General features: G+C 46.3%; 1 protein-coding gene across 1 annotated transcript; it reads right to left on the bottom strand.

The window, feature by feature from the left end:
* Positions 1-1,957: 1,957 nt before the first annotated feature.
* TSNAXIP1 (translin associated factor X interacting protein 1) lies at positions 1,958-21,176 on the bottom strand. Its single transcript, XM_026034361.1, has 16 exons — positions 21,163-21,176; positions 19,615-19,705; positions 17,960-18,072; positions 16,360-16,483; positions 15,577-15,670; positions 12,612-12,808; positions 11,538-11,673; positions 10,555-10,724; positions 9,113-9,272; positions 8,699-8,829; positions 7,305-7,433; positions 5,583-5,744; positions 4,990-5,099; positions 4,287-4,410; positions 3,432-3,538; positions 1,958-2,533 (listed from the first exon to the last, which is right to left on the bottom strand). The coding sequence occupies exons 1-16, from the start codon at positions 21,174-21,176 to the stop codon at positions 2,302-2,304; spliced, it is 2,094 nt and encodes a 697-aa protein (XP_025890146.1). The 3' UTR covers positions 1,958-2,301.
* Positions 21,177-21,313: the final 137 nt, after the last annotated feature.

Raw genomic sequence — 21,313 nt, 5'->3', positions numbered from 1 at the left:
GCGAAGCAAGGTCCGAAGCTGAGAGGTGCCCCTGCGCTTCGCTGTGTTTGTCAGCCTGCTCCACGCACCACGGCGCTACTGGACCCGAAGCAGCATCAGAGCTCCACGTACCTCCTGGTTCCATGCAGTGACATTATAAAGAACCAGCAAGTGAAAATTAAGTCCTCTGCATGTTTGACAGCCCTTCCAGGTGGCTTCTGCTCCTAGCGCTCCTACCTCTACTAAGCTTTTCTGCTAGTAATTTGATGTGATCGTTTGGTAACTACACAGAGGGGATGAAGAGCATCATGGTCCCCAGTGAAGACTGCCAAACAGGAGAAAGAAAACCCGTGTGTCCTTCATGTAGGGAAGAGACAGCAAGAAGAAAATGGTGCCCTTTACAGGGCATTTGGGTCCATACAGCGAACCTAAACCGCACTATGACTATGGCGAGGCGCATGCAAGGATCTGTGAGGTACAAAGAACAGTGGCTTTCTGAAACAATTCACAAATTGGGAAACAATGACCCCTGTCAGCTCATGCCACTAGCAGAAAGATGGGTATCAAACTCCTGCACGTTTTTCACCGAGTGGTCAGTGTTTGCCCAGGAGGCTACAGTGATTTGCTGGCACGATTTACCTGGGCTCACTTCGTCTGTAATACCCAAGGTAAGGTTCTGAAACTGAGTATTTTCTGTGGGGAAAAAAACATGATTTTTTTTATGCTGCTCTATCTTGGAGGTGAAAAACTCAAGCCTTTAGCATCTAATTACTTTCCAAATGTAAAGGAGAAAGGGACATCTGAACAATGCTGCTTTGTGGAACTCCTTAGGTGGGACAGAGTGGGGCTGAAGATATTTAGCACTTCTAGTTGGGATAAACCAAAGCTCAGCGCAAAGGTCGTCACTCAGGTGGCTTTTCTGACGTGCACAGACCGATTGCACTGGTGCAGTCTGAATACACCACATTTGCCACAGGGAATTCCTACGACTGGCTATTTGTTCCCCACTAATGAGTCTGTTCCTAAATCTCATCTGCAAATACCAGTCCTTGGCTTGGGATTGTGTGTCTTGAGGCAGAAGTAACAGCATTCCTGGATGCATTTGAAACTGCTAGTTGCAGTGGGCATGCTCTGGAATATTTTAGGGCACTTTTGGTGAAATGCCTATAAATTCCGTTGGGGAAAGTACAGGTGCCCAATGTCCAGACTGAAAGAGTGGTGCAGCTGCCTTTGCTTTTCCAGCACTGCAGATTTTTCCTTCTTTTCTTTTACATCCAAGAAGTGCTGCTCACTGATGGTGTCTTTTTGTTTCTCAGGCTTCTAGAGTTGGGGCTCCGAGGGCTACGGTAAATAAAGAGTCCACAAAATACAACCCAGCCCTGGTAGTTCTTGGCAGCAACATTTACAAGTTAAACAGGTTTTGCCCAACACTAAAGGAAATGAAATTTCTGGCAGGCAGACCTAATACCCAGGTCAGGAATATCGGTCATTTTCAAAAGGAAGTCATTATTAAACCAATGGAGATTATTTTTTGCAGTATTCAAAAGGAATTTTAAAAAAACACCTTTGTTGATTTGAGACATACTAGGAAGACTTTACTTTTAAAAATACCTTGCAAATTACACCAGAGTTTTGCAGGAGTCTCCTTGAAAATGCTTGCAAAACCAACTTCGCTATTTTAAAAATTTTAAAATAAATTAAAAATAAATTATTTTTTAAAAAATAAAAAGTTTTAAAATGACAATTTAAAAAGTTATTTTAAAAATAACTTTGTTATTTTTTGGATGGCATGTTCTGATTTCAGATTTCCCTTTTCTACTTTTCAAACCGTGTTGAGAGAAGAGGAGCAATTCGGGTAATCGGTTCTAGTGTTTGCTCCACTTGCCCAAGGTTTCCAGTATAAACATAGCAGCCCTGCTTTCCTACTGGGGTTTTGCTTTAGGAGCTCTTTAGTCCCCCTCCTGGAGAGGGCTATATGCTGGAGAGAAGTCCCTATGGAATTGTTTCCAGGCAGAATGCCCATTTGCTGGGTGCCCTCGTGCTGCGAGGATGTTAATCCTCTGTTAATCCATCAGTCTGACCTATGCAAGGCTTGCTGAGCTAAAATGACTGCATGCGGGTCACAGAATTGTGCTGAACGCTTTGCTGCTGGAGCTGACGGTGCTTCTGATGGTTCAAACCAACTCACCCTCTCAGCTGTTAGTTACCAGGTGTCTACATGTGCTCCTAGGTCTGTGCGTACATGGAAAGAGGTATTTAGTGCAGGAGCTCTGACTCATAGCTTTGTTCAAACAGTCTCTTATTCACAGTACTAGAAGGCGCCTACTCGCCTTCCTCACACTCTGTCTTGCTCTCCTCTCCGGGTGAGGGTCCTACTCGTCTTACATCTCCAGCCATCAGTCTCTCGAGCGCCGTTTCCACAGGCAGGACATCTTGATCTGTCTGCTCTTTTCCAACCTGGAAAGCCAGGCCAATGTAGATATCTAATGTCTGCTCATCAATATCGGGATCGATGGCGTGGAAGGCCGACTTCAGATCATCTACGTTCACCTCTCTGTTCAAAAACACCTCAGTCACTGCTATGCTGTGTTATATGGCAGGAATATTTAAACTACTATCTACTACTAAACTAAAATTCTCTTCACTGGTCCTCAGAACCACTTCTGTGCAGTGACCAAAATGGATCTTGCCAATACTTGACTTAGCAACGTTAATGCTTTTTTTTGGCAAAGTCTGTAAATATTTAGAATAACACCCTCGCTCTGCAACCAAGCCTGAAGAGCAGATTCTCAGTCTACGAGGTGAGAGGGCCGCCTGCTTTGGGTCACTCTTTCAGCTGCAGGGGCAGCACAGAAGCTTTTGCTGCATGGCTCAAGGGGGAAATGCATGCAGAGTGACAGCAGGGATGGCCAGGACACAGTCTCTGAGAACAGGGAGAACATCAGGGATGGTTTTGAGAAGTCAAAGAATGGTGAGATGTGAGACTTTAGAGACTGGAGGGCACTGATAGTAGAGCCAAGCAACTCTCTGCTGTCCGCCACGTCCCGTACAGGGTGTCCCTGTCCCACCTCTCCCTTCCCTTGGGCTCCCCTCTCCAGCTCGGCTCAGCCAGCCTGTCCACTCCCGGCTTGTTCTTTTCTCCTGGGCTTCCTCAGCAAGTCCTAGTCACCATTCTGCACCCCTGGTCCTGTTTGGGCTCCTTCAGGCCTGGTCTTGTACTGCCAGCCCCATTCCTCAGAAATGTTCTTCAGTTCTCCCGGCCTCCTCCCTGCTCTCCCCAGGCCCTTCTTGCAGGCCTTTTCTGGGAATGCCACTGAGCTGCTCACACAGGAAGACTGGACTCGGGAAGATTATTTTCCCTGAACTCCGGAGTGATGCTGCTGCTTGCCCGTGCTGGTGGAGATGGACAGCCCTCGTGTAACGGGGCTCGGCCCCTTCTCCTTCATACTTACATCAAGTCCCCCAGCTTGCTCCCCAGCTCTCTCACGTACTCCTGCTTCTCGCTTACATACTGGTTTCTGAGCATTACGACGAAAGGTTCAGCATTTCCCTCCTCATCCTGAAAGTGATGACACGCACGTTAGCACTGAATCCCACGTTGCATCCGATAGGGACAGGAGCCATTCCCCAACGTATATCCAGCTAACTCGGCTATCCTGGAAACGGAGTCCCTTTGTGCCTTGCGCTGAGGAGGGGAACATCCTCCCTGCCTTCCCTGGAAGGAAACTCCCTTTCCTGTGGGAAGAGCTCTGTACCATAAAGCACACGGCTGCCTTAGCCTCAGTACTCGACGCACAGCTCAGGTCATCAGATTTTCTCCAAACGCTGCTTGTCCGAGAGCAGTGGGAGGCACAGAGGAGAAAGAGGCCAAACCACCTCTGCCCTCAGTTGCTCGTGCTGCCCAGCCACTCGTACAGCAGCCACGCTTCCTAAGCCTCCTAAATAATGCAGTTTAGTGATAAGGATACCATAGGGTAGATATTTAACTTTATGAGTCCAAGTTTGGAGTCAAGGTGCTGAAATACAGAAGAAAAAATAAAATGTTAATATATCAACAGTTTATACAAATCTTTTGCCTTTGGAGAGAGGCCTGTGATCTTTTTTTGTCACGAGTGTAAACTGCAAATAAGGAATAGGAATCTAGAAAAGCCTTTTGTACCACCAAAATGGAGCAAAATCACATTGCCATTGTCTGCAGGTGGCCTTCAAATGTTTGCAGCTGTGGTGGGGGCTGGTAACCCCATAAGCTTGCAAGGTACTTGCTTACTGCCTGTGTCCAAAGAGAAATTTAAGAAATTGCAACTTACTTCATCAAATAAGGCTCTGTAGTTGATGAGGTCTTCAGCACTGTCTAGCCTGTGTCGGCTCGCATCGACCAGGTCTTGGATGGACTCGTTCCGTTTCAGGGGAAAGGCCTCCCTCAGAGCGGTGCTGCAGGGAGGCAGAGGCGTGCGCGGTCACGCACCTCCTGCGCCTCTGCTCCGAGGGCCACGTCTGCGGGAGGCCACGCTTGCCTGGCGAAAAGACATCTCCACAGGTGCACGCGGCCGCCAAAGACGGAGATGGGGATGGAGCCTTCCCAGAGCCCGGGCTCCAGGCGCTCCGGAGCGTTTGGGAGAAGTGTCAGTGCAGCCCTGAGGCAGCTGACTGGGCTGTGCCAGGGAGGCATTCCCAGCGGAAGGGCTGGAAATGGATGCATCTCCTCTGCGCCATGGCCCCTACAATGCTGTTTGTGGCTCTTACTGAGTACAGCAAGTGAAAGCACAACTAATAACTGGGGTATGACTGGCAGATCTTGCATCTGCAGCAGAACTCACAGGATTTCTTCGTATCCTATGGGGAGCTCATGGGAGCACTGCACCAGGGTTGCGCATCTCCTTGGTTAGAGGAACTGCCTAGGTAGGGCTGTCCTCACAGGGCTTTAACTCTCACAGAGGAGACTCAGCGTATCGAAACACCCAACGCACGTCCCAAAGGGGCAGAGCTCAGGGACAACGTGTGGCCTCTTGCCTGAATTGCTCGCTGCTCAGGGATCCCGTGCTTGAGCTGTCACAGGCTGCCAGCTCCTTTAGCAGATGGGAGATGAGCTGATTCTGGCCGTGGTACTGTTCTTCGCTTACCTGTGGAACAGGAAAAGTTCCCTGGTCAGTAAACACCCCGTCTGTTCTGCCTCGGGCTACCCACCGGAGAGCAGCAAAAATTCAGGACTGTGCTGCTTTTTGTCTGCTTTTGCCTGAGCTGCTGGTCATTATTTGCAGACAGTGAAGCACAAGCCACAGAGGGACTTGCAGGGCAGCTGTTGGCAATAGATTCTTGTTGAAAACTTGCTCCAAAGCAGGTCATGTGCCCCAGGCTCGAGCTCTTCAGCTCCCTCGGGGCAGGTTTAAATGCTCAGATGGCCCCGTGGATGCCTCAGAATGGTGGTAGCCCCTCTGACTGATGGCTCCTTAGTGTCCCTGCCACTCACCAGCACATGCAGGTTCCAGTGTGTGGGGACGGGAGATGGAGCTGCTTGCAGAGGACACTTCCCTGCCTCCTGTCCCTCACCAGGGCCGGGTCTCGGCAGAACCGTGCCGTGGGTTTGGGGACTGAGAGGTGCCTACCTTCCCTGTGAGAACGTTGTAGAATGTGCTCATGACAGGGTTTGATTGATAGACTCGCATGTTCTCGTAGATGGTGTAAGACCACTCCATGGCAGCAGCCTCTCCATGCTTCTTCTGGAGGTAGCAGAGGAAGAACTCGGGAAGACTGGATCGCTTCCCCATCTGTGCATAACAAGGCAGTAAGTCCAATAAGCAGCAGATCTGCCATTCTGGTTACAGCTGTCTTCAAGCATTGCTGTTTGTTTTGCTGGGATCTCTGCTAAGACAGCACTAGTGCTGCTTGGTTATTTGTTCTCTACTATCTGAAACCAGGTAAGTTCATGTTGGAGGTCTTCTGTTGCTCAGATTACTAACAAAGTTGCTCTTCTCTGGCCTTATTTTTGTTAAATTTATAGGAATTTGATACCTTTGAGGGCCTACCTGCCTGTCAGATTTAGCTGATTTGATCGCATGGGTTCAGAGTAAGTTCAGAAGCAGATATTGGTGAAAATTAGAGCTGAGCAGTGAGCGCATCAGCCTTATTTCCACAGGAAACTGAGCTAAAAGTAAAAAGAGAGCGGCCACAGAAAACATTGAGGTGCTTATGGGTCATCTCAGAGATGTTTTTAGGTTCCTATCTCAAGAGGAGAAATCTGTAGCGTGACACTGCCTCTCTGAAGACAGCTCTCACATGCCTGCGGCACAGTGAACCGGCTTGCCAAAGCTCTGGGGAGATGGCATACCCGTTTCCAACACAGGATAAGTTAAATGACCACTTTTCTCTTGTTGCTGAGTCTTTTAGGCAGGCAATGCATAATGTCTGCCTTGGCAGAGAATACACATCTCACCCCTTCAGCCTCTGGTTCTGACTCCCTACCCACCCTTGACAAAGAAGGGGAACCCTATTCTTTTGTTCAAGGCCAAGCACTCTTACATTATTTCCTCTATTAATCAAGGTGTTTTTCTTTTCTGACCCTGGCCACTCATTTGTCCTGCATGTCACCTATTCCTCTTTTGTACTGTCACAAACGCTATGGAGCTCAGTAGCTGACTGGGCAGGGGAACTTACCTGAGATAAAATCAATCCAGCAAGAAACCCTGGACATGCTTTGGCTGTACAGATGTCACCAAGATTTATTTCACTTAAGAGGTGAGAGCTGCATAGACCCGTGCTCCTGGTCTCCAGAGCACCAGCACAACCCAGAAGAGCAGCACTCGTTTGTAGCTAAGGACTCAGAGTCACGAGCTCAGGTGATTTAGCTCAAGGTGGCTCTCCTGCTTCCTCCCTCGGGCTCCCCGACTCGTGGAGCTTTCTTCAGGGACAGCTCCACTGCTCTTTCTACAGCTTAGATCACTGCAGCTTACAGCCATGTGCAGCAAAGACATCAGCATTAAGGCTGGTATCCTGAATGCCTCCCACGCTGCAGTTGTGTCTGGGTAGCAGCTACCCCATAAACACTCAGCTGTCCCTGGAGCAGAAGCTACAGAAAAAAGCCATTAGATCTGGGATGGAATTACTCTCACCATCCACATGGTGATGCTGCAAGTCACCAATCACTTCCCTGGGGAGCTGTGGCAGGCACAAGGTTATTGCCAGCTCAGGTCATTTGTTCTTACGGTGTTTCCTGTGGTTGAATCCAGGTGAAACACCAGGCGGGATATGGGTGAGCCACCGTTTGCCCAAACCATCCCATCGGTGCTGTCATAGCAAAGGCTGTTTGCAGAAAATACTATAGGACAAACCTGTTGTTCTAGTGCACTTTTCTCTCTCCAGACATCCTTTAGGATAGTCACCACATCCTTCTTGCTCAGCTTTTTATTCTTGACTTCACCTTCACACCTCAGGTACACAGGGATGTTGTCACCTTTGCCCTAAGCAGCGAAAAGGAAACACAAATGTAGATACGGCAACTGTCGCCATGCAAAGCCAAGGACAGGTTCTTGTCCTCTAAAGCCATAGAAAGGGTCTTTTGCATGTGTCTCATTGCCAGCACCACCAGACAGGTGTCTGTTGACACCTCTGCAGGGTGTCTCAACTGCTCCACAATGGACCTGCTCAAATTGCGACCACTTTATCACATTCCCCATTCCCCACAGTGACACTGCTCAAATCTTCTGTCGTTTTGGCTGTGTCCTACTGCATCCAGGCAGCAGTTAGCATGTTTGGTCACTTGGGTAATATATCTGCAGTCAGTACGGAAGTGTTTTCCCTTTTTTTGCCCCAATGAGTTAACAGACCGGAGGAGCACGGGAGGAGTTGTGAGGGAGGGCTGGAACTCGACCTGGGGAGGGGAAATGGATGGCAATGAGCTGATAGATCCAGCCCTCAGGAAAAAACAATGAGACTGTGTGTGGGGCTCTACAGCAAAAAATCAGAAGAAGAAAGATAGTTGTTCGGAAGATCTTCCAGTAATAGCTGAGGAAGAGAGGTTGGAAGGAGCAAGGCAATGCTGCTCTGTCCTTGAGAAAAAATATGGATTCAGTTATCTTCAGTACCATGTGAAGAATCCTTGAAACATTTCTTGGTTCCTGTATCATTTCCTGATTCTCCTGCACGCTGAGGTGGAACGCACTCCTAGGGCAGCGTGAGCTGAACTAACTCCCTCCTGCCACCACTGAAGGTGTCACTCGCTGCTACGTACTCTTGCCCTACTTATCTAAGCAGGTTCATTTACTGAATCAAAAAACACCTAACCCAGGAAGAAAATGCAGACTGTTTTGCTGGGGCAGCAAGCAGAGTCCAGTTCCCTGGCAGCGGAGCCAGAACGATGTTCAACAGAGAAGACATGGTTGGAAGCAGAAGATCTCTCTGGAAGCAGAAGCGGCAGTGAGGTGTTAAAATGACCTTGCCATACTGTGAGGCTTTAGTAAGGAACTCCGGCTTACTAGTATCACCCGTGTGTTTGATGACTCATGTAATATCACTGTGAAGTGAAACTGTCTCGCCTTTACCTTCAGGTGTGGTCATTCTCAGTGTCTGCTCTTCTATAGTGCTTGTGTTTCCCTAGCTTAAAGCTTTCATGGGAAGGTGGACACTGAAGATACCGAGTCTAGCCACCAAGCAAGACATTCTCTCACCCTGTTAATTTATTACCAATTAATCTCAATGAAATTGAGCAAAAAGATCTTGTACATACGCATCCAAGGAAGACATCTCTCTCTCTCAGTACTCCTGTTCCTATCTCTTCCAGAAGGACATCCACAAGCTGATCACTGGTTTTCCCCTCAGCCAGAGAGCTCCACCGGTCAGCTCCACCAGGAATCACTTCTGCAAGGGCAGAAAGACACTGAGCTACTAGAAAAAGGGAACATGGCCACACGCAGTGGTTTTGTGTGAATTCTTTGGGAGTTCTCCAACAAATGCAGATCTCTAGGCATGTGCTTCATCCCCTAAGATGCACAAGGCCAAGCAGCATACCCTGAACGCTCCTATCTCTCACTGGCCACTTCCTCCTGAAAAGCCTGGGGGATATTCCAAGTAAGGAAGGCACAAAGCAGAGTGTTCAAGGATGAGGTGTCCCAAGGAAATCACTATTAAAGGAAGGTAGCACCTGAGCACTTTGCCCAGCTTGGCCGGGGTGTGCAGCTGCGCTGGACTTCCTGGAGCTCAACAAAGGCTTTGTCCCGCTCTTCTGCTGTCTCCCTGTGGATCTCTAGCAGCATGTCATATTCCTTATGGAGCTGATCAAAATCTTTCTGCCGGATCTTCATCTAAAGCACAGAGAAAGCAGGATGATAAGAAATTCATTACAGAAACACACACTTTTTCTGTTGTCAGAGAGCTCAGGTGAGCGGTCTATATAGCCCAAGGACTTATGGAGAGCTGTCCCTGGCTAATTGCCTCTAGATGGGAAGAAAAAATAAGTTATTTACTAAATTATAATGTTGCCATTTACAAAAACTTCTGATACAACACATCAATGACACTTCTATATCTTTTTGTATTAAAAAAAAAAAAAAAAGCAGATTTGAATCCATTAGGAAGTAGCTGGAGAAACACCAGCTTCTGGGAATTTTTATATTCATCCCCTTCAGAGCAATTGTTCTTTCCTTGGAAAGTGTTTCTTTTTTATACTATCTATGTTTGCTCCCAGCGCAAAGGGACATCACGATGTGGAGGTAAACACAGCTCTAAGCCTGGAAATGAGAGCTGTGCTTGCCCGTGTATGCCAGGGTGCAGGGACATTCACCCGGCCGCAGGGAGTGCCAATGGGCAGGGCTGGAACAGAGCTGCCACTGGCCCAAGTGTATGTTAAACAAACCACTATAACCTTTCTGAAGCACCAGGGTGCTTCTTTGCTGCCCTGAAGATTGGCATCCATCGTGATGTGCACCATGTGGTGGGATTCAATATGTTCTCTTTCTCCGCACCCTTCTAGATAGCACGGCGTGTGACTGCTGCTGCTCTGCCACTGCTGGGCAGGTTGGAATCAGACCCCATCCCAGCTGCTGCTGTGTGCTATCCCTTTGCCCGAACCTGGAATTTCATATTACTGGAAAAGGCAAAAGAAAAAAATATACATACATTGGTACATATGCCGAGCTCAGTGCTGCTTTCAGCCACGGTTTGGAGAAAGCAGTGTGATGTATGTTAGATGCACCAAGTTGCTTACATGATGACTTAGAACAATAATTCCCAAGCTGTGAGGTGTGGGCTGTTGATAGTTTGTGGGCCAATATTCCTTGTAAGGTGTTAGTTCAACTAAAAGCGGTGGTAAGTATTTATGGCAGTGCTAATTTTGAGGCTAAAATTAGCTGACATTAATTTTGAGGCTGTGTGGCAGATTGTCTGTGATTCTAAAAATATGGAAACTTTGGGAGTTTAGAAGACTCCGCACTTTGGCTTTTCATTTCTTTCATGTCAAAAGGAACAAAGAAATGCCAGTGTGAGCGTTCTGGCTTTACCGTGTCCTTATCGCAACCTGAACACTGAAGCGTAACATTATGTTTGCATTTATGTGGTACAGCATTAAAATTAGGAGCTTATGCTCACCTCCTGAAGTAAAACAGAGTATTTTTTCTCCAGTGATTCAAAATCTCTCCTGGGCACAACATCTCCATAGTCTGCTATCATTCTGTTTAGTTCCACTTGGGCTTTTGTGAGGTCCTGCCGAGCTATCTTTAATGCCAAAGTTAACTTCACCACATCTTCACTCTTGACATCTTTAAACAACAGCCATTGATGGAAAGTCATGACAGTAAAATTGCATATGTAATGTTTTAGTTTTAATTTAATTTAATATGTAATGTCGTAGTTTTCTAAATGATGCATTGAGCTCTTAGATCATATTACCTACAAAGACTTGAATTACATTGCAACGGCACATTCACATCCATTGCCTCCTCTCCCATGTACACATAGATCTTCAAAGTCCCAATCTTAATTTTGATTAATAGCAGGGAGCAAAGGAGGGGTGAGTCCTTATGGGGATGCAACGGCTACAGCCAGTAGGTGCAGAGCAGGAGCCTGGAGGGTGCCTGACTCCAGGCTGAGGATCAGGAGAGTTGCTTTATTGAAAGACTCCCCACCATGAGGAGTAACCCGCATGCCACAAATGCCAGTAAATTCCTCAAATGCAGCTATTTCTCACACCTGAATCTCATCAGATTGTCCAGCCTTGGCACAAAACAGCCACAAAATTCCTGGCTATGACTGGATAAGACTCTCAGGTGCAAACAACTGGTGCTGGAGTCACAAACACATAAGAGCCCTTTGCGTTAGGCAATTCCTGCCTTCAACTTAGCTCCTGTGCTAAGCAAGAGGGTATAAAGAACATAAGCAATGACCGACTGAATCAGACCAGACTATTAGTAGGTACATTCCTGCCTTTAGAAAACATTTAGGCACTTTTTGTCCAAATTTGCCCTATTTCTTCTAAGAAAGCCTCTCTGAAGGTATTTCAGAGCCATACGTTTGTTTCTGCTGCAGTGCTGCACACACAGGATCGTTGAGCAGGATGGCCCCACTTTCTCTACCTTGCACTTGGTGAAGTGGCAGGTCCAGCTGCTTGTTGTGCGTTTCGTTCATGTCTGCTAGCAGCAGCTTGCGGGCATGGTGCTCGTTGAGATAGCGCAGGTACTCCTCAGCCAGGCTCTTTTTCAAATGCTCCACCTGCAGCAAACAGAGGCCTCAATTGATCAGGAGCTTAGCACCAGCTCTTGGGTTAGTTTGTTGAACCCAGAGCAGAAGCTGAATAGTGGAGAATGGTATAAAGGAAACCAAGTGGAAAGCACTGGAGCAGCGGAGTCCACAGGAACTTAAGGAAAATTTTCTTAACAGTGAGGGTGCCAGAGCCCTGGGACAGGCTGCCCAAAGAGGCTGTGGAGTCTCCTTCTCTGGAGATCTCCCAAACCCGCCTGGACGCAGCCTGTGCCACGTGCTCTGCGCTTCTTTTATAACTATTCCACTGGAACTGGTGACACAGAATTATCTTGGATAGCAACACAGGATTGTATTTTCATCTTGCAACGTTGCACCTTTAGACTTTAAATGTATTTTAAATTATTCAATGGTAAAGTAAAACAAAGAGAAACCCACAACTCTAAAAAATGGGATTATGAGCAAAATTTTAGTTCATTCTCATGAGGTACTTTTTATTACATGATCACACCCTGTCGCTGCTGATGCCTCTGCTACACAGGGAATGAATGGAGATACTCTTCTCATTATTGCTCAGAAGACAACCATTTCCTCAGAGAATTCTTTTTATTTTCTTATGGAAGAGAAAAAATAAAGTGTTTGTCTTATAAAGATACAAGCTGTCTGGAGCAATGCTGTTAGGCCTAGGTCCTTAGACCATCGTAGTACTGCCACCACCAAACAAGTCAGCAGCTTGGATGGATTATTCTAAGGAATATTTGAATGTCTAACTATGAGACAGAATATTTGAATGCTGCCTCAAAAATGGGATACTACTTCTAGAACAATGATTTTTCTCAATCTCCTTTTGCTCCCTTCAGCTCTTGTTCCAAAATTTTTACCGGCACCAGAGGATGTAAACTGGGAATTGTGGGATCAGGAAACATATGACTCATCACAGTCCAATCTACCTGAATCTCAAGAGAACTCTTCTCCTCCTTCATGTTTTCAATGACCTTTAACAAATGTTGTTTCTCTTGCTTTAACGCCTTTACTTCATCCCTCTCACTTTCCTGCAGTGCCAGTATCTGCTGGGTGTACTGCTCAGACACTGTTGAGATCGTAGCCTTCAGGGGCTCCAGGGCACGGATCCTCTCCTTCTGATGTGCTAAAGAAAGCAGAGGCAGGTTTCGAAATGAATGATAAGCCTCAATTTTATTCAGCAGAGCTGTTGGATATTCAACCCTAAAGGAGTGTTGTCTGGAAGGAACGAGCACAGAATTTTAACTACTTATCCTGGTGAGTGCCTGAGCAGCGGGAGCTGTAACTCCAGGGATTATACTCTGTTGTTTTCCCAGCCTTGTGCACAAAACCGTAGGAAGGGTTATGGTGTAATACTCGATTTTAGCCCATGCTATTTATGTTCTTCCTGCATCTCATGCAGAACTCGAGCACTCTTCTTGGCTTTCCCTGCTGTAAGTTGTGCTTTTCACTCAGCTATTTCCCCTTTGGCTTAAAGCTTTTCTTTTAGGGAAGACTTGAGTCCGGAGTCCAAGTGCTCGACTTGAGTCCAGGGGCCGAGCTATGGTTCCATGGCAGAATTTCCTCAGGTACTATTTCCTTGGTGTGGAGGCTTATTTATATCACTAGCATGAATATGGAATTGATATTGATATATGAACATGAATTCCACCAGGAAGGTAAAATAATCAGAGACAGGGAATGGTGTGATTCAAATAAGGCTGCATTGCTTCTGATTGCTGAATAATGCATCTACTCCCTCTTCTCAACGGAAGGTTGGAAATGATGGTGGATACTGGATAATCTGATTTAGGGATTTTTCCTTCCCCAAAAAACTTGATACTAGTATTTACCTACAAGTATTATGCAATAGATTTTGCACTTCAGAACTTCAAGCTGATCCATTGATATAAAACAGAAATTACTGTTCTCCTTATATCTGGCTGTGAATTTCCTTCCTACATTGTAACTGTACCAAAGTTTTGCAAACCTCTTTCACTGATGCTTGCAAGTGATGCTTGCACGGGGACAGCTCCCTCAGGGAAGGCAAAGATTAGAGCATTATCGTATGGATTCTGCCACTCTGCTGTTTGTTGCTCAGTGCAGGTCTAGAACACCATGTTAAAACTTCAGCAAATTTGTTTTGAGGTGTAATTTAAGTGTCTCCACAACTGAATCCTGAGCACGAGCAAATCCCTAAGTATAATCCTGTTTGCAATTGCAGCTGTCTAGTGTGAGAAGTTATAGACTGAGCCCAACTAGTTGAATGCCATGACTTCAAAGTGTGGACACTGGCCAGTGCCATTTGAGAACACTGTCTCTCTGAAGACCTCTCCTAGATCTCCCCCACCCCCAAGAGGACAGCCATTCTCCCACGTGGAAAGCAGTCAGGCTGTGGGGCAGCTCACTGCACAGACAGAATTGCTGGATGTACCCAGCAGTATCAGCACCACAAAGGAGAGGGCAAAGCCCAACACACAAACACAGGACACCGCAACCTGAGTATTTTAATTGAGAAATGTAGTCAGTTATGGATAACATCTCTTTGAAAGGAACACCTATCCTAAGCTTTATCTTAGGCAACATGATGTGTATCTCATATGAACAGCAGTAGGGATTGCAGGGCTTTCTTTCCCTCAGTGCTGCTTTCCAAGCTCTGTGCAATGTGCTCACGCTAGCTTCTCCCAGACTGCCTTCTGCCATCGTGATCCAGTACACCTAAATGTGGAGCCTAAGCAATGAAGTTTTAGTTCAGCTTCTAAGAATAGGTTTTTTTTTCTAAACCAGATTGTTCTGAACTATTTGGGAACGTGCAGTTATGCCAGCAAATTTGGGGGGAGAATTCCCTCTAGATGCAGTAGTAAGCACCTTAAACTGCATATAGGTTAAGTCAGGACAGGCTATATGACTGAAACACAAAAGCATGAGCGAGAAACGGCTGCTCAGTCACTTAAACTAGAAAGATAATGGCCAGTTGGTCACATCCGAGCTATATGGGGGAGTCCATATTGCACAAGGTAAATGCAAGGCACTTTAGAAAGCAGTACAGTATAGACCAGGTCACAGCATTGAAACCTGTAGTCACTCTGAAACCTGAAAAAATGTCTACAAAAGAGTTCTAAAAGGAAATGGATTTTTTAAAAAAGTGTTTATATAATGATTAAAGTTGACTTATTGACCCAGGAAGAAATATGTTCACAGAAAGATTTTTGTCCATGACGAGGGATTATGATTAGCTAGTTCGGGGAATCTGTTCTGAGATAAACAAGACACTGTCCCAATAGAAATCTATTGACATTTGGCAGCTGCACAGAGCCTAATGTGAAATGAAACGCTGGTTGCAGTCTATTTCTATCCAACTATGATTGTTTACAAAGTATTGGTTTCACTGTGGCATCGAAATGCCAAGCAAAGTTTAAAACACACTAAGAATGGCTTGGGAGCAGCCAGTTCAGTTCTGCTCTGCCAAACTCTTACTCTTCAGGAGTAATTCAAGCTGTAAGTTACTAATGCAAGTGCATCCCAACATACTAGTATGATACACTAGTATATTTTAGATACTAGTGTATACTAGTGTATAGATCATTATAATTTTGATTGTCCCAGGCAGACCTTGAGACACTGCTCCTGCCTGAACTGTGTATGTGTTGAAGATGGAGAAGACTTCAGCTGAGGTAGGAGGGAAATAGGGCTAGTGGACCAGAACAGCAGACTTAGGAGTTCATACTAAATACAAGGGTATGTAGAACATTCAGCTTACTCAGCTTGTATACTGATATTTATTTAGACTGTTCATCTTGCCTATGTCCAGTAAAACTAATCAAAAACTCAACAACTGTCTATGAACACTTTTCTATCACACAGTTTTCTTTTTTTTTTTCCTTTTTTTTTTTCCTTCCCCACAGATCAGCTTACCCAAAGTAACTTCATATTCGTTCTTTATAGCTGACAGCAGGGGCTTGTAGGTCTTGAAGTTATCGATGAAGAATTCAAAGATCTCTCTGTAGGGCTAAGAGAAGAAAGAGAAAGCTTGTATATTTATTTCTCTCCATCTTTTGTCCAAGATCTCAAATATGTCATATGACAGACAAGTCAGGTATTTTAAAGCACAAAAACATTTATGAAGCCTCTATTAGTCACTCTGTTGTTTCCCTCTATTCTCTCCCATCCACGATTTTTCCTCATCCTCACTACAGGATTCCTCTGGGAATGAGAGTTTGAAATTAACTCATTCAGAGGAAATTGAATCTTCACTAGACTTAGGCAAGAGCTAGATTAGAAAGTGCCTTCTGGTGACATTCAGAAACCTAACTTCAGAAACCAGGGAGATTTTGCAACCAAAATCTGCGAACCTACACAGCTGCTGCTTTATGGATTTAGGTAGGAATCCTCAGTAGTTTAGAGAGTTAATTCTGTTTCAAATCTACTTCACATTACCATGTCTTTTTAAAAACTTTGGCTTTGATGATTTGAAAATGGAGATGGCTACAGAAGATGTTCAGTAAAAACACCCCAAACATAAATAACTTATTTCTGTGCGTGTTCTCTAAAGCCACGTGCAAAACCACTCTTCATTCAATAGTACCTTAATATTATGGGAGCCTACATTTGCCATATACTTTTTCTTTTGGATTATCAAATAAAAGAAGAAATCCACCTCAACGTGTAGTTTCAAGTCAACAGAACTTTGTAACAGACCTGTAACTTCAGTTCCTGGGAATTCTTTTTAGTGAGGTCAAGAGATTGCAGCTCCTTCCTTAAGTAAGATTCCAGTTGCTCCAAGTATCGTGGCTTTGGAATGGTCAGAAGAGCCTGTTTATTGCTATAGAGACATAGGAAAAGAAGGGACACAAGTATGGACTTAAAATCAATCAGCTCAAAGATCTCAGTTCTCTCCCTACTGCCCATTACCTCAGACTGGATTTTTTTTTTTTTTTTACCCATAATAAATATTTCTCTCATTCAAGAGAATATTAAAATCCCTTCACAGTACAGGAGGAACGCTAGACATCCTGCTATTACTGTTTTTCAGTTTATGAACAGAATGCATTGCCCTAATATTTTTTGCTAAACATCAGGTAAGGGGGCTCTGTATCAGAAAAAAAAAAAAAGATAAATGCTAATTGTATTATTTGAAATGAGACAAGGAGAATATTCGTCCCTTGAAAGAGCACTGATAGTATATTTTATCTAGGCCAAGGTGTCCCTTTGTTGGATCTTAATCATGAATACTTCATATTATTAAAACCAGACAGAATTCAAACTAAAATACCTGAAATGTCCCTTTTTCACATCATTCACAACTCTGTATCCTGCAGTCTGTCATGGTCCTGCACTTACCAACAGGCTCTACAACCTCTTTCCCCGGGCTTTCGGGTGCCTGGCTTCAAGGCCAGCCCTGTGCTGAGAGCACAGCTCTAACCTGACCTCCAAAGGCTGGGACCCAAAGGCTGTTAGGAAGCAGCTGAGGTGTGACATGGAGCACTGAGGGCCTCCACTGCCTTCTTGGGGGTGCATTTGAGCTCAGGTCCTCATCGCAGGCCTGGCCTCAGCCAACTGTCCGAGCAGAGCAGGACCCCAACACGTACATTAAAGTAAGTCCCTGCCAGTAGCCAGTACTACCCATGGGCCAGCGATCACCATGCAAGTCTATAGGCATGAGGAAGGTGTGAGGCCAAGCTGGGGCACCCAGTCAGCAAGCCAGACTCAGCAAGGCCCAAGGCGCAGGCCCGGCTGCCATAGAACTCAGGCAGGGACCAAGGTGAGGGCCTGAATGAAGAGGAGGAAGAGGAGGCCCCAGTAGGGTTTCTCACGTAATCCTTGACATTGGCTGATCCCTGATTACACAGCCGGGCCTTATCAGAACTGGCCTTGAGCACAGGCTGCCCAGAGGAGGAAAAGAGCTGGTAGAGTCTGCGCGTAGCACACTCAGGTGCCTGGAAAGGTCATACATAATGCATGCCAATAAATAATAATTGAAAAAAAAAACCCTTATGGTATTATCTTTTAGAAAGCATGACTCACTATTACACACATTTGATGTCTTCTGGAGAATCAGAATCAGTAGTCAGAAGCAACAATATCTTCTGTTAGGCTGAAGTTTTGTGAGACAACCCAACATCAGGGTTCTCACTGGAGGAAATTCTGCTCTGCAATTCTTGGGTTTGTTTTTGATTTTCTTGATTTTGCTTTTGGTTTTCAAAGGAATCACAGCAGAAGCTCTCCAGTAAGAACACTGATGTTGGGTTGTTTCAATAGTGACTTAATTGGTAATACAGTTAATACAGGCTGCGCTTACCTGGCCTTTCTCTCCTTTGCCATACAGCAGGGCTTTGGATTCTGTAGGACTGTCTGGCCCGATGCAAACGCAGGCCACGTGGACCAGCAGCCTCTATCAGAAAGCTGGAAAAGCTTTAGAAAAGGAAAGAGCTCAAGATGGCTTAGGTCCTAAGAACTCTACAGATTTGCAGCAGAGAACCCCAACAACCCAAACAACACGGAAACAGCCGGCTGATGTCTCACAATGCTGAGTTAATGCAACTTTCTCAACATGCAGTGAAACACAAGGAAAAACATTTTTTTGTATTCTAAAACTGCTCTCAGCCAGGACTGTCCATGCCTTAAGACTCAGTTGAGCTTTTCTTGTCCTTTGAAGAAATATATATAATTCAGTATAATATAGTAATATAATTCAGTAATCCAGTCCCTGGGTATGCCTGCTGTTCACGCTGCCTAGGCTACAGGATTGTGAGAAAGCGTTCTCGCTTTTGCATGAAGAACAGTGCCTCGGTCTGTGCTGGGACCACTGAAAAACAAAGCATCACATCAACATCAGCAACGTGGTTTAGTTTATATGAAAACCAGAACAGGAGGTTTGACTGAGGTCTCATTTCTGCTGGGTGTTTTTGCTCTGGGCTGTGTGTCCACATATGTGCCCATAGTGGGGACGCATTTGGTTTGGTATCTTCTGTAGACTACCACTTTTAAAGGCAGTTTGGCGAACCTGTGCAAAACACATGACTTGTATAAGTGAAGAAGCGAAATGCAGATAAGCTCTGATGAACAGTAAAAGGAAAATGATAGATTAGTTAATTTTCCTTGAGAAATTATGAGTTCTTCTGAAAGCAGAATCCTCTTGTTGACTTTCAATCTGTTAATTAATCTAATTTGGAATTTTGTCAGTATATTTGGGGTTGTAAATTGGCTATGCTCTACTTTATCTTCATTGTTATAACTATATAATCAACACGGGATTATCCAATAAAAACAGGTTCCTGTTAAGTGTGAGCTTTACAAATATATATATATAATGTTATATATACTTTATTTGTATATATAATAGATACGTATTATATGTAAGGACCGTTTGACTCCAGATGTTTGACTTTCAAACCCATCTTTCAGGCTTGTCAAGCCTTGAAATAGTTAAACACAAAACTTCAGTATTATAAATGGCCTATGGCAGTAAGGAAGGAGATTATATTAGAAAAATAGTAGGATTTTAATGTGTTGGTCCTTGAAAGTCTTCTGTACAATGAGAAAAGCACTTAGAGAACAACCCAGTTCTACAGACAATACAAAACTTTAATTTCTTGTACTAATGCAGTACGTGCAGCTTGTTTCGGAAGTGGCACACTCCTGGAAAAAAATCAAAATGCTAATGGAAAAAAAATATATATATGATTTTTACAGCTTCTAACCTCTCATTAGGCTATTGGTATATGTGTTTTTGGAATTTGATTCCTTCTAATTTGGATATAGTTGTTTCAACATACCAGACTCCTGTGTTTACTAAGACTGACACATACTAGGGAGCAGATGATCTGTAGGCTACTAGTAAATAACTTGTAGTTTCAGGTCTGATTTTTAGATATATGGGTCAAATCCTGGCTTTAGTAATTCCCATACAAATTAGCTAAAGCTTGGATGTTTCGCTGCAATACTTCAACTCACTGGTGTCTTCTGTTTCTTGGAAGGGGTGTGTTTCAGTCTGTTGAGCTGTGCTTGGCCGTTTGGAGTCTCAGAGGAAGGCGCAAGAGAGGTCCTGTGCCATGGCAAGAAAGGCATATTTCAAAAACAGGCAGAATTAACCAAACACATTGCTATACTCATGTTTGAAGATGTGAATCTGCTTAATATACACCCAAATAAACAGGCAGCTGTGAAGTGCCTGACAAATGAAACCAGCCAGGAGGGAAACATCTGGGAAGGGACTGACTGGGTGCACAGATCTGGGGTTTATTTGGATCGCGCTGTAGTGCAGCTCAACTCGGCTATTCGGTAACACGCTGCAATGTTTGGTACTTTCCTCATTCACCCAATAAAAGGAGCCATTTAATTTCCGGCCTCCTGAGGGGTTACGGTTGGAAACGGAGCTGGAGAAGCTGCCTGTGGCCCATGAGTTAAGAGCCGGGATTTGGGGACCCCAAATGGCCACAACGGCAGCAGCCACACAGGACAGAGCAGCTACCAACGAGAAGGAGCGGCAAAGCCCGGAGCACCCGCAACCCACAGCGACAGCCTGGAGCTCTGTCTGGATTAAAAACTGGTATGTGTGGAGGGATAGGGCTTCTAGGAGGCCGGCAGAGGAGCGCACGTGTATTTGGCGGGGGGCTTGGCGTTGCTGTGATTCCATAGCAACTCCCAGCTGAACCTGCGGGTGCCTTTGCTGAACGTTGCCACAGCAGGAGCTCGTTTGATGCCCTGAGCGGCAGCTTCGCCCCGCGGGAGCGCAGGGCCGGGGCCCTCTGCTACGAGAGGGCAGAGCCGAGCTCGGCGTCGAGGAGCGGAGCGAGCGCCGGGCTGCGCGCGGGCCCAGAGCGGGTCCGCGGGCCCCCGGCCCCCTCGTCCTGGGTTAAACGGGACTTACGGTTGTTGGTTAAAGGGCAGCCCTGGGTTGTAGCTCCAGGAAACGTGGGAAGGCAGCGGGGCAGCCCGGCGCTGCCCTCCCACCCCTTCTCTTCCCGCTCAATGGATTCTCCTTGCGCCAGCACTAACGCTCACGAGCCCCCTCAATAAACCGGGTTAAGTCATCAGCCTAGCACTAACCTGGCTCAGGTTTGGCTTTCCAAGCCTCTGTGACACTGAAACGCCACAGAACCACCCCCAGGAATGCAGGCCCTTCTTAGGGGCCTGCTGTACCCGCCAACAAGGCTCTCCAGAGCACAGTGCCGCAGCCAGAGGAAGCAGCAGCAGCAGCTCAGGCCGCGAGCCCGGCCACGAGGAGGTCCTGGAGAGCGGGGCATCTGCGAGCCGTGCCCGGCGAGACCGAGCTCTGCTCGGGACCCACACCAGGGACGCCCTGGGGCAAGGAGCAGGGGGAGCACAAAGCGGCCAACGATCTGCCGGGAAACTCCCGATCCACAGCAGACTGTTAAAGCATTTAATAGCTCCCATTTGGGGATGGGCGGCACTTGTCACGCGCTCACGAGGAGGAACGGAACGGAACGGAACGGAACGGAACGGAACCGCCCGGCCCGGCCCGGCCCGGCCCGGCCTTACCCGCGCGCCGCCATGGCCGCCGCCGCGCGCGCTGTTTACACGCGTCGCCATGGTGACCACCCCCCCGACTGCCCCCGCGCGCCGCCATAGTTGCCCCAGCAACGCCTGACGCCGCGGCGCGGCCGCGAGCGCCGCGGCCCCGGCGCCCCGC

This window comes from Nothoprocta perdicaria, unplaced genomic scaffold, assembly GCF_003342845.1.
Source record: "Nothoprocta perdicaria isolate Ctin4 unplaced genomic scaffold, notPer1 scaffold_143, whole genome shotgun sequence".
NCBI lineage: Eukaryota > Metazoa > Chordata > Aves > Tinamiformes > Tinamidae > Nothoprocta > Nothoprocta perdicaria.
This window is presented reverse-complemented; position numbering and strand designations above follow the sequence as displayed.

Coding starts and splice junctions, on each gene's coding strand:
- TSNAXIP1 (XM_026034361.1), bottom strand. Junction 12,809..15,576: donor CGAATATGAAGTTACTTTGG/GTAAGCTGATCT, acceptor TGCTTTCTTTAG/CACATCAGAAGGAGAGGATC. Junction 3,539..4,286: donor ACAGAGCCTTATTTGATGAA/GTAAGTTGCAAT, acceptor CATCACTTTCAG/GATGAGGAGGGAAATGCTGA.